Source organism: Bison bison, unplaced genomic scaffold, assembly GCF_000754665.1.
Source record: "Bison bison bison isolate TAMUID 2011002044 unplaced genomic scaffold, Bison_UMD1.0 scf7180017864475, whole genome shotgun sequence".
NCBI lineage: Eukaryota > Metazoa > Chordata > Mammalia > Artiodactyla > Bovidae > Bison > Bison bison.
The window spans coordinates 3,814,082-3,839,090 of record NW_011495036.1 but is presented as its reverse complement, the minus strand read 5'-3'; the positions used below and the strand labels follow the sequence as shown (position 1 = coordinate 3,839,090).

At 37.3% G+C, this 25,009-nt stretch overlaps 1 protein-coding gene across 1 annotated transcript; it reads right to left on the bottom strand.

Moving 5' to 3' along the window:
* Nucleotides 1-153: 153 nt before the first annotated feature.
* On the bottom strand, nucleotides 154-24,518 carry RBM44 (RNA binding motif protein 44). Its single transcript, XM_010862054.1, has 15 exons — nucleotides 24,446-24,518; nucleotides 21,846-23,449; nucleotides 21,506-21,561; nucleotides 19,504-19,680; nucleotides 18,698-18,881; nucleotides 18,585-18,607; nucleotides 18,371-18,452; nucleotides 16,376-16,490; nucleotides 15,361-15,489; nucleotides 13,290-13,369; nucleotides 13,117-13,190; nucleotides 10,966-11,251; nucleotides 4,651-4,796; nucleotides 4,371-4,515; nucleotides 154-216 (listed from the first exon to the last, which is right to left on the bottom strand). The coding sequence occupies exons 1-14, from the start codon at nucleotides 24,516-24,518 to the stop codon at nucleotides 4,392-4,394; spliced, it is 3,153 nt and encodes a 1,050-aa protein (XP_010860356.1). The 3' UTR covers nucleotides 154-216; nucleotides 4,371-4,391.
* Nucleotides 24,519-25,009: the final 491 nt, after the last annotated feature.

Here is a 25,009-nt window from a genome sequence, read left to right as displayed (position 1 = left end):
ATTAAAAAGTATCTTTTAATTTATATAGAGATCTTTATATTGTCGAAACAACAGTTGCTAGATTTTAAGAGATGGCTATATAAAGTAGAATATTACAAACAGCTAACCCCATTTATCGAGCCTATTTAACTATATTGTTTTGCTATTATCACAATTTTTTTGTAAGTGCCGGAGAACATTCTCTGTAGAAAGGAAGTCATGCTTTCCAAGGAAATTCTAGAGGTCAAGAAAAGAAGAAACCAACAATAAAATGTTACACTAAATCCAAAATTCCGTACAAGTACATAGTTATCAGTACACTCTATTACTAAATCAATCATTGTTAGTTAACTCATTTATCGTACTTATATGCTTATATATGCCTGCCTGGTGGCTCAGGCGTTAAAGAATCCACTGGCAAGGCAGGAGACCTGGGTTCGATCCCTGGGTCAGGAAGATCCTCCAGAGAAGAGAATGGCAACCCACTCCAGTCTTCCTGCCTGGAGAATTCCATGGACAGAGAAGCCTGGTGGGCTACAGTCCATGGGGTCACAAAGAGTGGGACACAACTGAGCAACTAACACTTTCACTTTTCATACTTGCCATTAATTTCTACCCCCTACTAGGCATATCACTAAACTCAGTAAATACTGAGACGTGGAATACTGGATCATATAATTCTATTTTAATATTTGGAGGGATGGTCATACCATTTTCCACAATGGCTGCACTATTTTACACTCCCATCAGCAATGCACAAAGATTCCAATTTCTCCACATCCTCACCAACACTTGTTATCTTCTGGTTTTGGCAGGAGGATAACAGTCATTCTAATGGGTGTGCAGTGAATACCCCATGTGGTTTTGGTTGCATTTCCCTAATGATTAGTGATAATGAGCCTATTTTCATACCCTCATTGACCATTTGCATATCCTCTACAGAGGAAGTCTATTCAAATCCTTTGTGCGCTTTTAAACTGGGCTGCTGTGGAGTTGCAGGCGTTCTTTATTATGTTTTGGATGTGAGTCCTTGTCAGAGAAACGATGTACAGACACTCCCCCCGGTTCTGCAGGGTGCCTCTTCACCGCTGATGGTGATGCACCAAAGGTTTACATTCTGATGCAGGTTGTCTATCTTTTCTTGTCTGTGTTTTTGGTGTCATATCCAAGAAATCACTGCCAAATCCAACAGTGTGAGGCTTCTCCTCTATTCTTAGATTTTACTTCTCGCTCTTGGGGGTGTTGCTGGGGACCGCCAACACAGTACACTTTACTCTCTTCCCAAGTTACAAGGTGCTTAGAACAGCTGCAGTACTTAATTCTCTCTCAACTTACATGCGATTATTGTCATACATTAATTATTAGACCCTATAAAATACCATTATTCTTGTTTTATATAGTATTAGTTGATCTGTACATTTTATTCTTCAATTTGTCTGCATCTCTGACCTTTCATCTGAAATGTTTCCTTCTTTCTAGAAAACACTCTAGTATTTTCTTTACTACAATGGGTCTTCTAAGTAACAAATTGTCTTAGCTTTTAATTGAGTAAAAATAAATTTATTTCACATTTACTCTTGAAGGCTCTTTTTGTGAGTACAGAATCCTAGGTTGGTATTGACAGCTTCTGTTGAAAATCAGATGTCAGTTTGATTGTTGCACTTTTTCCCCTCTAGCTGCTTTACAGCGTTTTTGTTTTTCAGTTTTCCTGTGTGTGGGTGTCTGGGTGCAGGTGTGTACCGCGCTTTTATTTCTCTTGCTTATCCCCTTATTCATAAAGCTTTGAGGCTCATTAAATGGTTTGACTGACTTTCAGCAGCTTTGCACAGTGGTCACCAGGATCACATTCAGGCAGTTTTTCTAATGCACTGAGGTCTCTCTATTTTTCCTGCTTGGCATTTGAAAGTTTTACGAAATTTCTGATATGTTTTATCATTTAAATTTTTTTCAAATATTGTATCTGTTCTATTTCCTCCCTTTTTATTTTTTGGTTAAAATTCCAGTTACACAAATTATTAAAGGTTTTCTTGGTATATCTTTGTTTCTTCTCTTTTGGGTTTTTCACCCCTTTATCTCTGTGCTTCATTCCGTAATTTTTCTGACCTTTCCAATTGTCTAATATGTTGTAGAACTTATTAATTATTCATCTAAGTTATTCTGTTTTTCATTAATGGAATTTCCTTTAAAATATTTCCAGTTCTACACTAAAATTCTTAACCTTGTTTTCTGTCTCCTTGAACATAATACATCTGAATTAATTAGCTTTTGCTGTGCAACAAATAACTTTCACAGCTTAGTAGCTTAAAACAGTGAGCATCTGTTTACCCTCTGATTCTGCAGTTAGCAATGGGCTAGACTCCTCTGGGTGACTCGGCTTCCCTTGCTTGGGTTCACTCATGCATCTGTGGACATCGGCCAGGTTGGTAGGTGATCTGCCGATCTGTGCTAGGTTCTGTCCCGTGTTCTGGGGAAAATGGATGTAGAATGGAATGCCTCGGCCAGCCTCCATGTACAGCTGGCCCTGCATATCTTCGAGTTCTGCACTTGCAGATTCGACCAACAACGGACTGAAAATATTTGAAAAAAAATTCCAGGAGGCTCCTAAAAGCAAAACTTGAAAGCTACTGTGCTCTGGCAACTATTTACAGCATTTATATTGTATTTACAACTATTCATAGTTATTTACAATTGTATTACATATTAGAAATAATCTAGTGATGATCTAAAGTATACAGGAGGATGTGTGTAGGTTATATGTGTGTCCCTTGGAAAGCAAGGAGAGCAAACCAGTCAATCCTAAAGGAAATCAACCCCGAATACTCAATGGAAGGACTGATGCTAAAGTTGAAGCTCCAATACCTTGGCCACTGATGTGAACAGCCGACTCACTGGAAAAGAGTGCGATGCTTGGAAAAATTAAAAGCAGGAGGAGAAGAGGGCAATGGGGGACGAAATGTTTGGATGGCATCACTGATTCAATGGACATGAGGGACAGGGAGGCATAGCATGCTGCAGTCCATGGGGTCACAAAGAGCTGGACATGACTTGATGACTGAATAATGCTATTTTATATAAGAGATTTGGGTGACCTCTAATTTTGGTATCTGTGGGGGTTCCTGGAACCAATCTCCCATGGATGCTGAGGGGTGACTATAGTCTCTTGTCCTCTAGCAGGCATCCTGGGTGTCCCTATGTGGCTGCAGTAAATTTCCGAGAGAGCAGAGAGAGTGATCAAGGTCTCTTGAGGGCTAGGCTTGGAAATGGCACAAGCAACTGAAAAGGTCAGTCTAGATTCAAGCGGTGGGAAAAGAGACTCCACTTCTTGATCAGAGGAGCTTCCAAGTCACACTGCAAAGGGGGCATGGTTATGGGGAAGGGAATGATTGTGGCTGTTTTTGCAAACCATCTATCACATGCTGTTATGGTTCAGTCACTCAGTTGTGTCTGACTCTTTTTGACCCCATGGACTGCAGGATACCACAGTGGGTTGCCATTTCTTTCTCTAGGGATCTTCCTGACCCAGGAATCGAACCTATGCCTCCTGCATTGGCAGGCGAATTCTTTACCACTGAACCACCAGGGAAGCCCCAATTTTCTCTTACCTGGCCCAGTAATTCATACTATCTTGATAGCTCTCTTGTGTCTTCAAGCAGGCATAGTCTTTATATTTATTCAGCTTTTCTAACTATTTGCTGTGGAAAGTTGGCTTTACTCACCCAGACAGCTATAAATAGGAACAAGGCCTCATCCATTATTTTGTAAACAGGGATTCTATGTTTGTATGTGGTAATTTAAAATACATACACAAATTCTTTGAAACACCTTTCTTCAAGAGTGTGAATTCACACAGTGACTTGCATCTGACAGAATGTGGTAGAAATGATGGAGTATGACTCCTGAGGGTGGGTCACAAAAGACACTGCAGCTTCCATCTTGCTCTCTCTCTGATGGCTCTTGCTCTGAAGAAGCCAGATGCCATGCTGTAAAGACACTCAAGCAGCCCTACAGCAAGGCCTATGTGGTGAGAAATAGAGGCCCCTGCCAACAGCTGTGGGGAGAAGCCGTCTCAGGAGCGGTCCTCCAGTCTTAGTCAAGCCTCCTGACGACCACAGCCCATGCCAGCACCCTGATGCAACATCACGAGTCACTAAGCTAAAAACACCCAGCTATGCCATTCCTGAATTCTGACCTGCAAACTAGGTGATGATAAAGGTTGCTTAAGTCAATTAATTTTGGGGTAACTAGTTTTGCATTAACAGTGAACCAAATCAGTATGCTTGCTTTAGATTTTGTAATATTATTATTTTCAATATAATTTTTACTTGAAAAGGAAATGGAATCCACAGCTTAAAATGTTTACTATTTAAATATGAAAGATATGACTGACTTACCTCTTATTGCTTCTTTTATTCCTAACTGGAAGCAGAGTTTTCCAAAACAGAGGAAGTCATTTCCACAATAGTATTAATAGATAAGCCATTCAGAAAACCTTTATGATTTACTCTTACTTCCTGAAGAGCATCTATAATGTGATCTCTATGCCAAAGGAAAACATACATGAGCATTTGTCTTTTCCAAAGTAGCACATTCTAAATATGGCTAAGTTATTGAAAGGAACTGTATTTTTATACAAACTTTTAAAGCCAGTTAAAATATAACTGTAGTCATTACCTGCTAACTTCTGGATGTAGTTCAGCCAGTCTCTTTATGATCTTGGTAAAACTACGCAGGTTCAATGTTTTCGGAGGTATGAATTGAATAGGTGTATCAGGTAATAATTTAGTAGACTCAATCTGTTTACAATTCTTCTTTACACCCTAAATAAACATTTTAAAGTTTTATTTAAATCAGTGATGATTACGGAGGCAATTCAGCCTATTCTAAATTAAAAAGTTACAAATAGTAAAATTAAAATTTCTAAACATTTACTTCGAGATAATTTTTTTTTTCTACCAAGTAGATTTACTTGAGATGTATTCAGGGCAACTTGTTTTAAAAAATGCTAAACACACGGCAAGTATATGGGCTATGTTGAAATTAGCCTTTCTCAAAAAGGATTGCTCATCTGATCCACAGGACTCAGAAAATAATGTTAACTATTTTCTCAATTTTCCCTAAGATAGGACATAACCAGTTCTAGATGCACAGGAGAGAGGTTCATTCATTACATACAGTGGATATCTTAGGCTTAGGGCATGAAGGCTTAATTCTTTTACCCAACCAGACAGAGAAATGCTAGTCTACATGGTAATTATATATATACATATCTTACAATCTATGTCTTATTTACTAAACATTTAATGAACAACCTATATGCCCAGCACATGCTGGCGAGGGGGGAAACTAGTGCTATAAAATAGAACCATCAGTTATATATCTTATAATTAAACTGAAGAGACAAAACTAAAATGATCAGTTAATTACTATTAACCATCCAAAATATCATCTACTTCTGCTTCACTGACTACGCTAAAGCCTTTGACTGTGTGGATCACAACAAACTGTGTAATATCCTTAAAGAGATGGGAATACCAGACCACCTTACCTGCCTCCTGAGAAACCTGTATGCAGGATAAGAAGCAACAGTGAGAACCAGGCATGGAACAAGAAGGGTTCAAACTTGGGAAAGGACTACGTCAAGGTTGTATACTGCCACCCTCCTTAACTTATATGCAGAGTACATCATGCAAAATGTTGGGCTGGATGAATCACAAGCTGGAATCAGGATTACACAGAGAAATATCAATAACCTCAGATATGCAGATGATACCACCCTAATGCAAAAAGTGAAGAAGAACTAAAGAGCCTCTGGATAAGGGTGAAAGAGAGTGAAAAAGCTGGCTTACAACTCCACATTCAAAAAACTAAGATCATGGCATCTGGTTCCTATTACATCACGGCAAACAGATGGGGAAAATGTGGAAACAGTGTCAGATTTCATTTTCTTGGGTCCAAAATCAATGTGGATGGTGACTGCAGCCACGAAATTAAAAGACGTTTACTCCTGGGAAGAATAGCTTTGTCAATTCTAGACATGTTGCCAACAAAGGTCCATATAGTCAAAGCTATGGTTTTTCCAGTAGTCATGTATGGATGTGAGAGCTGGATCATAAAGAAGGCTGAGAACTGAAGAACTGACGCTTTCAAACTGTGGTGCTAGAAAAGACTCTTGAGAGTCCCTTGGACTGCAAGGAGATCCAATCAGTCCATCCTAAAGGAAATCAACCCTGAATATTCACTGGAAAGACTGATGCTGAAGCTGAAGCTCCAATACTTTGGCCACTTGATGCATAGAGCCAATTCACTGGAAAGGACCCTGATGCTGGGAAAAATCGAGAGCATGAAAAGCGGGCAACAGAGGATGAGATGCCTGGATGGCATCACTGACACAACGGACATGAGTTTGACGAAACTCAGGGAGATACTGAAAGACAGGGAAGCCTGGCATGCTGCAGTTCATGGGTTGCAGAGTCAGACACACCTTAGTGACTGAACAACAACAATGCAAGTAGGCTATAAATTGTATGAAACCACTGTACATCCCATAAAAGTTCAACAAGGAAAGAGCTGACACTTTCATATCTAGAAGAAAATTCATGGTAAGATAATATATAATATTAGATCTCCCAAATCAGAATGTTATATATTTTAAACATTTGCCTACTGCCTTATCGCCTTCATTAGATTTAAGCTCTTTAAGTGAAGTTGATCAGTCCTGTCCGACTCTTTGTGACCCCATGGACTGTAGCCTACCAGGCTCCTCTGTCCATGAGATTTTCCAGGCAAGAATACTGGAGCAGGTTGCCATTTCCTTCTCCAGGGGATCTTCCCGACCCAGGGATTGAACCTGTGTCTCTCGCATTGCAGGCAGACACTTTACTGTCTGAGGCACCAGGGAATCACCTTAAGCTCTTTAACAGCTGATTTTTGTCTGTTTTGTTCATTGCTACTTTCCCACTGCCTACAATAGTGTACACAGTTGGTATACTATTTGATAAATAAATACTTCTGATATAATAGTTTAGGTAGCAGTTGAAACCACAGAGAAAATGGGTTTTCCAAGAAAGCCAAGTTACTAGTAAATAACAGTGTGTGTTGCTGTTGTGTGTTATTCAATGTCGTGTCCGACTCTTTGTGAACCCATGGACTGTAGCCTCTGTCCATGGGATTCTCCAGGCAAGAATACAGGAGTGGGTTGCCATTTCCTTATTGACTGAGTGTACACGCTCCATGACAGGTGTTGTGTATTAAACTCATTTAATGGCAGAAAGTGAAGAGGAACTCAAAAGCCTCTTGATGAAAGTGAAAGAGGAGAGTGAAAAAGTTGGCTTAAAGCTCAACATTCAGAAAATGAAGATCATGGCATCTGGTCCCATCACTTCATGGGAAATAGATGGGTAAACAGTGGAAACAGTGTCAGACTTTATTTTTTTGTGCTCCAAAATCACTGCAGATAGTGACTGCAGCCATGAAATTAAAAGATGCTTACTCCTTGGAAGCAAAATTATGACCAACCTAGATAGGCGGAGAAGGCAATGGCAACCCACTCCAGTACTCTTGCCTGGAAAATCCCATGGACGGAAGAGTCTGGTAGGCTGCAGTCCATGAGGTTGCTAAGAGTCGGGAACGACTGAGCAACTTCCCTTTCACTTTTCACTTTCATGCACTGGAGAAGGAAATGGCAACCCACTCCAGTATTCTTCCCTGGAGAATCCCAGGGACAGAGGAGCCTAGTGGGCTGCCATCTATGGGGTCGCACAAAGTCGGACACAACTGAAGTGACTTAGCAGCGGCAGATAGTATATTAAAAAGCAGAGACACTACTTTGCCAACAAAGGTCCGTCTAGTTGAGGCTATGGTTTTTCCAGTAGTCATGTATGGATGTGAGAGTTGGACTAGAAAGAAAGCTGAGCACCAAAGAATTGATGCTTTTGAACTGTGGTGTTGGAGAAGACTCTTGAGAGTCCCTTGCAAGAAGATCCAACCAGTCCATTCTAAAGGAGATCGGTCCTGGGTGTTCATTGGAAGGACTGATGCTGAAGCTAAAACTCCAATACTTTGGCCACCTGATGCGAAGAGTTGACTCATTGGAAAAGACTCTGATGCTTGGAGGGATTGGGGGCAGGAGGAGAAGGGGACGACAGAGGATGAGATGGCTGGATGGCATCACCAGTTCAAAGGACGTGAGTCTCAGTGAACTCCGGGAGTTGGTGATGGACAGCGAGGCCTGGCGTGCTGCGATTCATGGGGTCGCAAAGAGTTGGACACGACTGAGCGACTGAACTGAACTGCACTGAAAGCTCACAACATTTGTGAGGCAGTAACACTTATCCCAATTTTAAAATAAGGACATTCAGACACGGAGGGTGGTAACTTGCCCAGCCCCTGATGAGTAGGTAGTAAAGCCAGGTTATGAATCTATTCTTCTTAATCACCACTCTCTACCTCTTGTTATAGACAATAACTATTTTATAAATGAATGAATATAATGAAAAAATGTTAAGAATCTGAGAATAAAGGTGACAGGAAGCTGCTAGAAAAGTAAGAGTACAATTTAACAAAGATGCAACAAGAGCTGCCCTGTCCATAGACTTGAGGACAGCAGACTCCTGGCCTAGCCCACGGTGCCCTGTTTACAACACATGACCTTCCCTCTGCCAGCTCCATGGCCTGCTGCCTCTGCTGACAGGACCAAGAGTGCTGTTCCTGCCTGAACCCATGAACACCAAAACCAGGCTGGATCAGATTCCCATCTAAAGAATGTGCAACTGGAACAGATGAGCTCGAACTGAAAAATACTGTAGAGTCAGAATTAAGCAAAATAAAGCCTCCTGGAGGGTGAGAGAAGTCATGAGCAGCAGAGAAAGCCAGTGTGCAGAGAGAGAAGCAGAAGAAAGGTACTTACAGGGATTTAGAGGCAACAGACCAGGTGAGGGGCAGGGAGGAGCCACAGCTCCCAAAGCTCCAGGTCAAGTCCCCGTAGCCCAACTGTAGTTTGTTTCCTTCCTTCCTATTATGGATTCAAGTTATGCACCAAAAACCCATCCTAAACACAAGTGTCACTGAGATGAAAGGAAAAGAGTTGCAAGAAAGGAATGACCAACATCAAATGGGCTAAATGGTCAAAATGAAGGGAGACAGGGAGAAAGACCAATGCTAATGTCACTAGTGGCTATAGAAAGAGCACTGGAGATAAAATTTTAAGAGACTGAAGTCAGATTATTAGGATGAAGAAAAGGAACAATTAAAGAAACCCAGACATTGGATATAACTACTTGTTTGGGAGGTCTGACAGGAAAAACACAGAACAAATAAGGACGGTCATGTCAAAAGAATGAAAAGTCAAGTGGAAATGTTGGCAGGATTAGGAAGAGCTGTGCATAACTCTAAGTGGAGAAAGAGTAGAACAGAGTCCCTAATGGTACAGAAAAACAATGGGATAACTCGAGGAATTAGCGGAAAGGATGGGATACGGACACAGGGAGAAGAGATCCCTTTATCTTACTTTCAAGGGAAAAAAAACTAAATTCATTTATTCAACAAATATGTTTTCCTTTCATCCATTTATTAAAAAGGGATTTTCTCTGATCTGTAGAGTCCAACTAACTCCAGTAAAAATCCAAGCAGGATTTTTTAAGAGATGGTGACAAGCAGAATTATGAGATTTATGGGCAAAGACAAGTGGAATAGCCCAAACAATTCTGGAAAAGAATAAAGTTGGAGGATTAATTCTACTTGATTTCAAGACTCACTGAAAGCTATAATAATCAAGATGTGTAGTACTGGTGGAAAATTTGAGAAAGAGATATAGGAGAACACTCTAGAAATAGATCCACACAAATATGGTCAATTGATTTTTGATGAAGGCACAAAGATCATTCAGTGGAGACGGGCTAGTCTTTTCAACAATGATGCTAGAACAATTCCACACACAAAACAAAAACACAAACCAAAAGCCTCCTCAATTTATATCTCACATATCATATAAAAATGAACTCAAAATCTTTGTGACCATGGGTTATGCAGAGGTTTATGTAGAAATGCAGAAACAACACTAAAAACACACTTTAAAAAAATTGATAATTGGAATTTGTCAACATTTAAAACTCCTGCTCTGAGAATGCACTATTAAAAGAATGCAAAGTACAGGCTGGGAAAAGTATTTGAGAATTTCATATCTATCTGATAGAGTTATCTTCAGAATATGAAAACCTCTGAGAACTCAGTAATAAAATGCATTAAGCTAGGTGAAAGAAGCCAGACTAATAAGGCTATATAATATTCTATTCATAGGATATTCTATAAAAGGTAAAATTATATTAAAAGAAACAGGAAACAGCAGAGCACAAGAGAATGTTTTGAAATGATGGAACTGATCTATACCTTGTTGTGGCGCTGGTTACATGCCTATGTACATACGTCTAAACACAGCAGAGAGAGTGAATTTTACTGCATGTAAATTAAAAAAAAAAACCGTATGACAAGCCTATAGGATGCCAGCTCTTTTGTTGAGCAGTACAGAGATAAGAACGAGTAAGTCAACTTCATCACCTTCCATGTGCCATTTAAAACCTCAACGAGGTAAAGAGGAGAGCACACATAATAAAGATGACTGTATTTTATGGTTTTAATAATTATGAGATAAGGTTAGCTGTGAAAAAAAGAGAATGATGAAAGTGTAAGTAGCCACTTACAGAGTAATACTGTCCTAGATAAAGAGATAAAAAGACTGCACAGAATTGGCCAAGAGCCTAGTTAAGGAGAAATGAGTTTCTCTGAAGCAAGGTCTGCAAAGATCTGTTTCCTCCAGGAGCAACTGGAGTTGTACAGAAGCAGCCTACTCTGGAGTCAATGTTAGAAACTATTCAGATTAATGTCCTTATTCCCATTTCATGATGCTGTCCTAGAGTTATTTGTCCTACAGAGCTGCTTATTGAAACATAGCATACGAGAAGACCATTTAAGGGCTTGATCAAGAAAACTAACCTTTTGGTCAAAAGGGAAGAACTCACTGTCTTGCTCAGACCCTGGCTGTCTCGGCCGAGTTCTGGGCAGTCTAGAAACAAAGGATGGTGAGCTCATTTCTTTGCTGGTGCTTTTTTCCAAATTACTGAAACTAACTTTATTTCCATTTTTGGAGGAAAGTGGTGTATATTCTCCAGGAGTTTTGACAAGCCGCACATTTACTGATTTCCCTTTTATTTCTATGCCATTCATTTCTTTCACAGCCATCTTTGCATCACTGTTTTTTTTAAAAGCAAGAGATGCATATCTAAAACATAAAAGCAGAAAATCAAAAGGTTCTTGTTAATGACTTTAAATGGCCTTAAACATCATTGTGTCACTATTGGCTAGCATGTATCTTTCACAAGAATAACTGCTCTTAAAAACAAAAAAGTCACTACACTTACCTTGGGATCAGAAAGAATACTTAAGAACACTAAAAAAAAAAACAAACTCAAAGATGGGAAATAAAAGACAGCATTTCTTCTGAATTATCTATTAATTTTAAATAAAAATTTAATGTAAAACATTTGCAAAGCCAATACATGACAGAGTTATTACACAGATTAGTGTTCTCAGGACAATTAGTTATCCACATTAAAAAATTAAAATTAATCCCTATATACATAAATGTAGCTGAAAGATACATTGAATACATTGTAGGCTTAAATGTAAAAGGAAAACTTTCAAAACATTTAGCAGAAAATAGAAGAGAATGTCCTATGGTCTTGTACTGAAAAAATACATAGTCCAAAAAGAGTTGGAAAATATAACCAGAATTTAAACTTTAAAAGTGACAAGGCTGGGCAAGAGCCCTCCTTCTGAAAGTGCCAGCTCTAGACAGTGTAAATGGAAGAATATATCAACTCTGAAGGGCAGATGTCTTCAAAAGATGGGACCATGATAAATCTTTGTAACCTCCTTATATTTTTGTATTTAATTATATTTCCTAAATTTTCACACAGAATGTATAATACTTCAAGGAATAAAAATACATAGTTTCTCTTTTTCAAAGGATTCAGTAAGACACTAAAAGAATCTTTCACATCAAGTGTAACAGTGATAATACGCCTAGGAACACAACACTACTTTTAATATACTGAAATATATTAACATATTAATGGGTCAAAAAAAGCATATGATCTTAAGTCTATACATTTAAGACAAAATGAAACACTTACTTTTAATAAATTTCAACCCAACTACAAATGGGATCCTTTTAAAATGTATTTTAATTTTTCATATCTGAAATAAAAAGCTATACTTGTTTGTGTTAAAACAGTGAAGGCATTTCCATTAAGCTATCACCATTCTTATTTGATACTTTTGAATGCTCTGATGATATCACAAAAAAGGAAGTAGCAACATATGTATTAGAAATGACTACCTGTAGATAACATAGCCATCTACCTAAAAAATAAAGTATCAACTGAAAAGTAATTAAAATAAAAAATAATAAAATTGAATATAATTTTCTGAGTGCCCACTGCATGCCAGGCTTCATTTCTAAAGGCTTACTTATTTACCTCATGACAGTTTAACAGCAATGCTATGTAGGTATCATCATCCTCACTTTACCGACAAAGAGTCTGAGATACAGAAAGGTTCAGTAACTTGACCAAACTTATTCACCAAGTTGCTGATGGAGCTGGGAAGTGAATCCAAGCCATCTAACTGTAGAGCTTGTTCTCTTAACTAATGTACTCTACTGCCCCCCATGAAATGGTATGAAACAAGGTAACTGCAGAAAACTCAGAAATTCTCCTATACCTCATTAGTAGCATGTTAAAAAGTATAATGAAAGAAAGACTTGATTAAGAACAGCACCAATTAATGACTGCAGCTATCTGTCAATGTGTATTCCTCTTCTGGGCTATGAAAGTGTTAGCATTAATTGCTTGGTTGTGTCCGACTCTGTGCGAGCCCAGGGACTGTAGCCCACCAGGCTCCTCTGTCCATGGAATTCTCCAGGCAAGAATACCAGAGTGGGCTGACATTTCCTACTCTAGGCTGCAAAATTCCTGGCTTAATCACCAAAGTTGTTGACATTCAGTACAGAGCGGGCCCCTAAAATTAGACCTACACACAGCAGACACCCAGCAAAGGTACATTTGTTGAATTTGGGAAACATACCTGTAATTAGGAGAAGAATCATAAATTGAAATGTCAGAAATTTCGTATTTCTGGAAATAAGACCTTAAATCAGCCTAAAAGAAGATAAATAAAAGTTTGTGAGAGGCAGAACAATCAAAATATGAACACTGATAGATCTGAAAGTGAAGCTCAAAAAATAAACCCTGGCATACCTCAGACACTGAAGGGCAGAGGCCACCAACATGCATCAAGTAACCTTTATCTTTTCGTAAGGGTTCCACATTCTTTATTTCTGCTTGTAGATAAACATGATACACAGCAGAACATAATCATTATTGTATCAATATTTTAAAGAGAGAATGTAAAAATTGGTAAAGATTTCATTTTTTATTATCACAAAGATTATTATAAAGCTATTAGCAAATATCAGTACTAGGCTAGAGAGTAAGAGCCTGAAGCATAGTTTCAAAATTTCTGGGATTTAATCATACCATGTTAAAAATAAAGAGGTTGGATTGGTTGATATTTAGTCCCTTATGGCTCAAAAATGGATCAATAACATCTAATTAATTACATCAACCACTAAAAAAAGTATCCTCCATTTATCTCTGGTTCAGAGTGCTATCTAGGATGCTGGATGCACCCAGGATGCTCTGTGTGCATGCTGGTGAGGGCTCTCTTTACATACACTCCTTTGCTAGGAAAACATACCAAGGAAACCTTTAAATCAGACAAAAATATCAACAGCAGGTATACAGCTTGTGGTAATGGTAACTGCATATAAGAAAAAAAGGGTGGACACACCCTCAATACTATTTTAAAAACCATAAATATCAGAAATATAGATTTTTTTCCTCATTTGATGAAAAAATTCAAAATTATTAAGATGACATTTTCATGATCTCAATTTTGAAGCAAACCTGGTCTGAAATCAAAAAGAATTTAGTGAACTGAGATTCTTTCAAGTTACCACCAAAATCTAAACCTGGCGCATGGAGGGCGAACAATAAATATCTGTGGAATAACATCTTAGAGTGCTTCTATTTACGTTTTATACCTGTTTATGAAATAGGGTATCTGTAAGTTTAATTTTTTTTCATTAAATAATACTAGTAACATAACACTTCTGGAGTGCTCTCCATGTTCATGCAATGTGCTAACTCTGTGTGTGCACCGTCTCTTGCAATGCTCACAGCTACCCTGTTAAGCTGCAACCACTGCCCTGTCCACTTTCCAGATAAGGACACTGAGGTCTGGAGTTTACGCCACCAGTCCAATAAGCGGTGGTGCTGAAATTTAGGCAGAGTCCTTCATCTCTAGGCAATTAATACCTAACCTTCTTCATCAGGTTACTTTATTTAACTTGTTATAATCTCTTTGGTTTATAATGTACAGAGAGAAAATATATAATGTATAATGTTTATAATGTATATAAAGAATGAATTACTTGTCTTTATAATTTTACATTGGGGTGTGGAGGGAGCAAGGAGCTACAATATTAGTAGAAAAGGCAGTAAATAAGAAATCAGGAGACATACATTGTACCCATCACCTCACCTTCACAAGTTTAGCATCTCTACTAAATACCCCACGGGTTGAATGCCATACCTGGCACTGGGCATAGGCAGTGAACAAAACCTCGCTAAGTTGATATTTTGAGTGTGGGAAGGCAGTTAAAATATCGAGTGAGCAAACTACACAGCATTTGATAAGTGATAAGAGAAAAACAATGCAAAGAAAGAAAAAAGTAGTTACAATAAAACTAGACAATATGATGCCATTTATTTTAAACTATATATGTATATTAAACATAAGTATAAAGAAACACATTGAAGAATGGTAATGAATATTAGTAGTTATTGCAGGTTGGAGACACTTCAGATAATTTTAACTTTTATGTTTTGCTTAAAAATCTTAAACATTATTTATCAAGCAGGGAAAAAATAAAAGTATCCTATTATGCTGAATAAAACAAAAATCCATAGAAATATATGAAAGAAATAGGAGAAAATAGCATATCATTAGAAACAACAGAGGGGCAGTAATCTCAGATATTAGAGGAAGTTCCAACCTTCATAAGCAATTAAATGCCATCTAAAGATGAAAACATTCTTGAAGCAGACTAAGTTATTAACTGTGGGAAAGCAAATGGGAATAAAATGTTAAAACAGTACAGCTCCCCCACCACCTCCCCCCCGCCCATCCAAATAATACAGAAGAAGGTAAGCACTATTTTATGAATGAGCTAGGTTAGGGTTTCTCAGTAAACTTTTAAGAACCAACCGAGTGTAAACTTCGGGTCCCCTTTGTCTTGTTCTATCTGATTTTCTTGTATTCCTGAGAAGTCTGCTCCAGTCAGGTTCTCTTTAGCATCAAACCAGTCTTCACTTACTTCTCGGTAATTTTTGCAGTCTGAGAAATTGAACAGAATTAGCAATGAGTTATGTACGTTTAACATTGAGATGTTATCTGTGTGATCTGCCTCCGGTTTTAATTAACACAGATTCCTAACTTATTAAAAGTCTTATATCTTGATTAAACACATCATTCATTTATGTTTGGCTGTACTGGGCCCCTGTTGCTGCACGCGGGCTCTTCCAGCTGCAGTGGGCAGGGCTCCTCCTTGCTGCGGTGAGCGAGCTCCTCATTGTGGTGGCTTCTCCTGCCATGGTGCACGGGCCCTAGAGCCTGGGTCTCGGGAGTTGAGGCACACAGGTTCAGCTGCTCTGCCGCATGTGGGATCCTCCCAGACCAGGAAGCAAACCTCTGTCCCCTGCATTGGCAGGCGGATTTTTAACCACTGGACAACCAGAAAATTTCCGTATTTTTCTGACTTTTAATTATCCTTTACTGAAGAAGAAACATCTTTATAGATAGAATAATAGTAAACATCTGTAAAAAAGGGGTTAAGCAGTGCTACAGGTCTTTATTTCATTAAAAATTCAATTAATGATCTTCCTGGAATGATCATAATCTTTTCATAGAGAAAACTAAAAAGAAAAAAAAAGAAAAACCACACAGTTTACAGAGATATAAACTGGACAGAAGAAGGAATTTTTTTAAATTGGAAAACATGAACCAGAAGAAAATAATCTGTATTATTATTTGGCATTATCAGATACATTAAGTAACCTTAAAGGTATCAAGTAGATGTAATAAGAACATACTTAACATTCATAATCAGAATTGTGTCATTCAGTTAATTAAAAAGTTTAACTTATAGATGGGCAGAAGGGATATTTTAAATTTTATTATTTACTTTCTGGCAATAACACAAGACAAATATTTTTATACTAACCTTTATCATCAAGTTTTAGTTGACTCAAGTCTACATTTATATCACCATTTTTTAAACCACCCTCTTCGGGTGATTTATCTTGTTTAGGATGACCATTGTCAAGTAACAGAGATGTCTAAGGATTAATAACAAGAACAAAAATAATAAATAAGGACTAACAGTTATTATGTACTCTTACTATGTGACATGTATGCTTTACTGGCATTATTTATCCCTCACAATAGCAAAGGCTATGTATGAGACAAAATCATTACCAACCCAGTTTATAGATGAGCAAACCGAACCTAGGTAATCTGTTTATTTAGTTTTATGTCTGTCACACATGAGAATTATGATTTGAAACTAGCTATCCAGTGACTGTATGCGAGGTGGCAGTGGTTTAGTCACTAAGTTGTGCTCAACGCTTGTGACCCCACGAACCCTGCCAGGCTCCTCTGTCCATGGGATTTTCCAGGCAAGAGTACGGGAATGAGTTGCCATTTCCTTCTCCAGGGGATCTTCCTGACCCAGGGATCGAACCCAGGCCTCCTGCATTGCAGGTGGTCTCTTGCATTGCAAGCAGATCCTTTACTGACTGAGACACCAGGGAATCCCCTGTATGTGAACACCATCAATATTTAGCAAAGTGTGACATTCACACACCAGAAGTACCTGAGAAGATTTTTGGAGGTATGCATGTAAGTATTTTTCACATTAACATTTAAGTTATATGTTTAATGTATGCTTATTTATACCTTTTATTTATGGGGAGTCTAATATTTCTTTCCCATACATAAGTTACTTTTCACATACACTTTTTAAAAAAGGAGAATCATTTAAAAAAATACAAAGCAAACATTATAGGTAATACAAGACTAAGAAAAATTATGAAGAGGTACATAAGGAGCTGAAATTTAGAAACTGCATACTTTCATGTGTAACTTAATGAGATAGGTATTAAAAAGTAATTCTAACTTAAAGAAGATAGTTTCAGAATCAAGATTATAAATATGTTATATCTGCATCTTGTACTTTTAAAGATTGTTCTGCCCAAATAAGCAGGTTACACCATTGCTACCTTTATAACGATGAAAAACAAAACCCCTCCAGAACATCATATATCAGTAAATGGACAAGTTGTTTAAGCAAACTATGTAAGTTATAAAAATCTGATTTTAGACCTGTTAATTCTTTGTGGATAATTGAGACTTTCTTTTTTTAAAAAACAGAATGATGGAATAACTAATTTGCTAATTTATTTTTAATCATTTATCTTAACAGAAAGGAATACAAACCAATCAAGTATTTATTTCACTTCTGGCTTTGGGATGCATCTTACTGTTTATAACTACCCAAATAATAATATAACCACAGGGTTAAGACCAAAGTCAGAAAGCAGAAACAAACTTCAGTTTTCTTACTCTGTTGACAGTGAATATAACTCATGTTTCTCTATCACTTCAGTTTTCAAAGTACTCTTACACAAACTGTCATCTGACAAACATCAATTAAGAAAACCTATGAAAGGCATTTAAAAACTATTTTCATCATTTTAGCAAAGAAGCAATGAAACTTTGCTCCATCCAAAATGAACTGGATATTATACTACCTCGTGAGATAAAGGCATAGCATGTTAGTTTTCACTACAATGGATTAACATGATGGGGACCATAAACTATGATCTGCCAGAGACAGTCAAGTTTTATTATCAATTGTCATGGTGAATTATTAAATCACTACCTTTCATCCTCAAAGTCTCCTGATTTGATGACAAATTGTGTGGTCATCTTACTCAACATATGCTACTGACATCCATTTGGTCAGGACACTATGTTCCTTCTAATCAGTCACAGTCCTCAAATGGCAGTATGATTCTTTACTATCTGAGCCACCAGTGAAGCCCCAAAGCCAGCTGAGTGAAAAGAAGGATGGGAGAGCTCCTAAAAATGAGTTTACTTTGTGCAAGCCATAAAATTAAAGACTTATACTTGATGAACTACTTAAAAAAAATCTCACTTGAGAGAGTGTCTTCTTTAGGCTAGAAGAACCAACATCACGTGTACTTTGATTATCTAGTTCAGAATCTGCTCCTGAAAAGCTAAACAGATTAATATTTCATTAAAGCATTTATCAATATTCTGAATACAGAATAAAACAGAAAACAAAGTTAACTGAATTAACCAATGTTTAAAATTTAATAAATTTCAAACTAGATGAATACATAACTTACATATGTGACTCTTCTTTCATCAGCTGCAAAGAGAGAGAAGGGAAGAAAAAGCTTTTAAAGTGTTTCCTGTCCAAACGAAGTAAAAATTTTATTTGTAAAACATAAATACATACCCTGGAAGCAAAAGTAGAGAAGGCAGATAATAATCTTGATTCTATTGACAAGGGAGGCAGTTCTTCCAGTGGTATACCCTTGTTTATCTTCTCTTTCAAATTCATGTATCTAACTTTCAAGTCTCCTAAAACCGACAGCAGTGCTGATCCTAATTCCTTCCTAGTAGAATTACTTGATAAATTCCTGTTCAAAAGTTAAGTTCACAAAACTATTTAGGCCCAAGCCACCCATTTAAAACTAATATCAAATTACACATCTATATACATTTACTTCTAACTCTAATAGATCTCTAAAAATTTTTTTTAAATGTTTAATAACAGAAAGTGAATCACAGAAGATATGTTTTTCTGGGGGCAGTAAAAGCAAACCTCAGTATACAAATAACCCAGAAAGAATGTGGTAGAATGTCATAAAAAACACTCCAACTGACTTCATCCATATTTGGACTTTATAAACACTGAATCTGTCTTTTTACTGGATTCATTATCCCAACATGCACTGTTGCCTGTCCATGAAATTAAAATATACTACATTCTAATTACCCTTAGGCTAGTTAAAAACCCAGTTACAATCTACCCTCTTTTTGCCCTTCAAAAATGAAAACTAAAGAAATTTTCTAGAATAAATTTATAATGATAGGTTTCTAGGAAGATACAGATTTACAATTAACAATCACCTATAACTATAAATGAAGTATAATCTTTAAAAATTGTGAATCACTATGATATATCCCTGAAACATATGATATTATAAATCAACTATACTTCAATTTAAAGAACAGGTAATAAAAAGCCCTAACAGTCACCTGTTTAGTCCTTCCCTATCTTCCATCACAAGTCTGTAAATATCGCTGCAGTGGCGATGGCACAACTGATAGTGAACATTTAAAAGGTGCGACTCGGCCTGGATGGCTCTCTGCATTATCTGCTGACAGCACTTCGATGGCAAATTCTTCTCTACCTCTTTAGGAAGCTGAGATTCCCTTTGAAATAAAAAATTGGGATTAGGTAAGATTCCAAATATTTTTCTGTGTTAATGACAAAGAAAGCCTCCAGAAACAGATTTTAAATTTCTAACATTTCTCTGTTAAGTTTAAATCAATTTCCACTAAAGAAACTGATTTAAAACAAGGATGTCAAGAGTCAAAGCTACATATATTCTTTTTAGAAGTTAAGAGAGTAAATAATTCTCAAATTCATACTTCTTTTTTTAACCAAGGAAAAAATTCTAAAATAAAGTACTAACTTATATATCCAGAATCAACAGATTTTCAACTTAAATCAAGCACTGGTTTTTAAAAGTGATAAATATTCTGGAGGAAATGGTTTTTACACATTACCGTTTAAACAGAAGATATAATTTACATTTTAAAAATAATAATGCTTGTGTTAAGTAAATATTTTGCTGTTATCGTATCAAAAAGCTCCAAAATCACTACTTCTTTTGAATGTTAATAGCTCTTCCCTTCCTACTAGCTGCCACTTCTAACTGTTCTCAAATACTTCTGTCTCTTGAAACCAACTATTTAATTTTATAGGCCTGGACACCAGATTAAACTCATTAGGAGAATAAGGATAAATGAAGGAAAAAGTAAATGGCCTCAGAGCATGAAAACTATTTGACTTCTGAGACCTCCCGTTTTCTCTCCTCTTCCCAACCACCTAGTTCTCCATGAATGCAAAGTAAATTATACACTGAATTAAAATCAAGACTAAAATACTCAAGTACAAGTATTTATTTATCCAATATATGGTTTTTTATCCATATGTGCTATCTTGTTTTGGTCTATAGGGGATCCAATGAAAGAAAACAAAGTAATTAAATCAGTGTGAGTCTGAGTTAGATAAAGATGACATTAGCTTTCTGAAGGAATTATTCTGACTTAAATTTCAGTAAGTGAAAAGCTTTAATGTTCTATATTATTCTAATATTTATGTGTTTCAAGACAAATGGCTGAAGTGGATGATCTCTTCAGATCCTTCTCAGCTATTTTTCTATATGGTTAAGTACCCTTTGGGCTTTCCAGGTGGCACAGTGGTAAAGAATCTGCCTCCCAATGAAAGAGTCACAGGTTCGATCCTTGGGTCGGGAAGATTCCCTGGAGTAGGAAATGGCAACCTGCTCCAGTATTCTTGCCTGGAAAATTCCATGGTCAGAGGATTTTGGCGGGCTATACTCCATGGGGTCAGAGAGTCAAATACAACTGAGTGAGCATGAAAGTACCCTACACAAAAAGCAAATTACTACTTTATTTCCTTCTGTGTATCTTGGGGCCACCTGATGTGAAGAACTGACTCATTGGAAAGGACCCTTTTGCTGGGAAAGATTGAAGGCAGGAGAAGGGGACGACAGAAGATGAGATGGTTGGATGGCATTATCAACTCGATGGATATGAGTCTGAGCAAGCTCCAGGAGTTGATGATGGACAGGGAAGCCTGGCATACTGCAGTTCATGGGGTTGCAAAGAGTTGGACACGACTGAGTGAATGACCTAAACTGATGTATCTGCAACATATATTCATTGGAAGGACTGATCCTGAAGCTCCAATACTTTGGCCACCTGATGCAAAGAGATGACTTGTTGAAAAGACCCTGATGCCGACAAAGAATGAGGGCAAGAGATGGAGGCGACAGAGGATGAGATGGTTGGATGGCATCACTGACGCAATGGACAGGAGTTTGAGCAAACTCTGGGAGATAAGTGAAGGAAGAAAGCCTGGTGTGCTGCAGTTCATGGGGTTGCAAAGAGTCAGACACAATTCAGTGACTGAACAACAACAATCTGGAAGTATATACATCTGACTTACCTTTCAGAATGTTTCTTTAAGTCTGTGAACTCAAATGTTTTTAACTCCAGGGAATCCTGAAAACATTATTTAAAATAAAATTAGACATATATGACAAACAATACACATTGTATCTGTTAAGATGTAAAATTCAACTTCTAAGTGATTTTGTGGTAATAACTGCCCCCAAAGAACAGAGTTGGTAACAATCTTAGTCATGTTTTCCCTTCATCCAGCATTTTCTCACCAAAGCCTCAGAAATCCCTGATATAAATCAATAAACCAAAATGTTTACATTAGCATACAGTAGCTTTATGAAGTCTATATATACATTTTTTATTATTAATCATATTGGTTTTACCTTATTTAGGACATTTCCATTAGGTTTTAAATTGTCAACAGAGAGAGATTTCCCTGTGGGCCCTTTTGTCATAGTCATCTGTGGGTCTTCAGTATCTTGAATGTATGACCAATCTGTGTTACAAGCCACACTTCTTTGTTTCTCACTTTGCCATTCACTAGGCCGTTTTTTATTCATCATTGTTATCTCTGTGTTGCTTGATGTGGATACTACAGACGATCTTGCACTTGTCGCCCTGCTTGCTGTGAAACAAGCCCTAAAGTCAGTGCTAACATCCACCATCTGATCAACTGTGACTGTACAACCTGCTGCATCTGTCTCTGATTTGGGACACGGTCCTTCCATATTGTGAAGGTGTGCTTTACTGATGGTATTGCCATTAGCGACTTTTAGGGAGCCACTTTCTTCTACTGCCTGATTACCTCTGATTGCAGACCTTGGTAGAGTAATAGAAACATCTAAGGCTGGGTTAGGGGTGCTTTGTAGGCTTTCATAATGTGAATACCCACAGGCAGAAATTACTGAATCATCAAAAACAGAGGAAGTCTGACAATCTTTACAAGGCTGGAGTAATGTCTCTAAATGTTTGTCCTGAGGCAATGTGCCTGGATTATCAAGGTGCTGTAACATTTTGTCCTCAACAATTACATTTCCAATAGAATCTTTACTTTCAGTTAATTGAGGGTTCACTTTGTGAGTATAAATTTTAGTTTTTAATGCTTTTTGAGGGTTTAGGAAACCCTTAGATTCAGATTCCTTGTGTTCAAGATGACTACTCCTGAGTATAATTTCATCCAATACAGTGTGAAGCATTAAACTAGTCCCTTGTTCCTTACACTTTTCATATTTAGGTTCATGAAATGCTCTTAACGTAACAGAATTCTGAAGTTTGGAGACACTAGGTGAATCTTCTTGTCCATAAACATCAACTGAATCTAAAGAGATGCTGGAATTACTTTCCAATTTAACATGACTGTCTTCTAGATTGCTAACACATTTAACTTCACAGCCTGAATTTCTTAATCCCAAAACTTCCAGATTAGGTATGTCTAATGTTTTTGCCTGGTCAAATGATAAATGGTTATTTATACACTCTTGTTCTTCTGCACTGTGATATTCCTGCTGTGAGTCTTCATCTATATCAGGCTTTTGCACATCTTCAGCAGTTTTTTTATAATCATCATATGAAATCTTGTAGATTCTTTCCAAGTCAGTAATCTTATCACCTTGATGTTCCAAAATATCAAAAAACACCTCTTCTCTTTTCTGCATTTCAGAATCTAACTCTGAATTTAAATGAATAAGACTTTCACTCTTTAGTTTTGACTCTGAATAATGTATAGTGTAGGTTTCATTCAGGAAAGCATAGTCAATATTATCTTCAAATTCACTTGACTGAGAGTGAGCACTCTCTATGTTAGTATCTGGACTCATGGTAAAAGATGGCTCCAATAAATCTATTTTGTCAATATTGCTGATTTCTTTATCATTAGCTCTTTTTTCTAATGCCAAGGAATCATAGTAATCATTAAGAAAAGTCAATTTGGCTTCTTTACAACCATTAGGAGATAACAAATTTTCTTTCTTATGATGAGAAGGCTCATCTGATTAAAAAAAAAATGATAAAATGTTAGCGACATCACAGAATTTAAACATAAGACCTTAGATATAGTCTGGCCCAAGATCTTCCCAATGGAGGAATATTTTCTATATTATTCATGACAAATATCCCTAAGTAATTGCTACTATGGACTGAATTATGTTTCCCTCAATTTCATATGTGTTCAAGCCCTAACTCCCCATGTAGAGATGGGACACTGGGAGGTAACTAGGCTAGATGAGGTCATGACCCTCAAAATGGGATATGTGCACATATGAGAGAAGAGACAGCAGACAGCTTGCTTTCTTTTTCTCTCCACCATGTGAGGACATTGCAAGAAGGTGGTTGTCCACTGATACAAGGCAGGAGACAGCCCTTATCAGATCTGACCATGCTGACACTCTGATTTGGTCTTCTAGCTTCCAGAAGTGTGAAAAAATAAGTACCTGTTGTTAAAGGCACCTCAATGGTATTGTGCTATAAGAACTCAGCTGACTAAGTAGAATGACTAAGGTTACTATTTGCTGAAAAATCCACTATTTCCCTTCTGACTTGAAAAAGAATTTTTATCATAAGTCCTCTTAACAGTTAAAACTACATGTATTCATAAACACTTAAAGCTTAATCAACTTGCTTTATATGCCCTTGTTATTTTCTCTTCTACCTTTACGACAGAAAAAGAAATTTTAGATCGATATAAAGAAAAAAATCTTTCCTTGGGTCCACTTTCCACTTATTACCCTGAAGGTAACTGTACCTGTCAGTAGTTCCTGAAAGCCTGGCTGGACATAAATCCTCTCTTCTAGCTCACTTCTATTTCTTAAATTTTCCATCTACCTGAGAGATCCTGTTTAGGTTGCTCACATTTGCCAGAAATCACCTGAGTGATCCTTCAAGTTAAAAACATGCTGAATCTCATCTTACTTGTAGGAAGGCTTAACATATAGCAACACTGAGGAGGGAACTATTAATAAAGCCAACCAAAGGTAACGCCTCTTACCTTTCTGAATGTTTCTTCCATTATTGTTGTAGCCTTTATTAGAAGCTGTCTCAACCACTGCAGTGGCTTGCATCACTCAAGGATGTATATCCTAGAAGAGGTATAAATATTGAACTATGATACTCAGCACATATTTTAAAAACTATTAGAAAAACAAGAATTTGACAGAGTAGTAATCATAGTCAAAGATTCTAATATCAGAGGGCTAATAAAACAGTAAGACATTTGAATAATTTTTTTTAAAGATATGAACAGAGAACTACAATAAAAGATTATATCATTTAAATATCATGCGTGCATGCATGATCAGTCACTCAGTCGTTTCTAACTCTGTGACCCCCATGGACTGTAGCCCGCCAGGCTCCTCTGTCCATTGGATTTCCCAAGCAAGAATACTGGAGTGGGTTGCCATTTCCTCCCCTAGGAGATCTTCCCGACCCAGGGATCAAATGCATGTCTCCTGCAGCTCCTGCATTGGCAGGTGGATTCTCTACCACGAAGCCAACTTGCAAGCCCATTATTTAAACAGATAAGACATATTCTTTTAGGATTTCCAAGGAACAT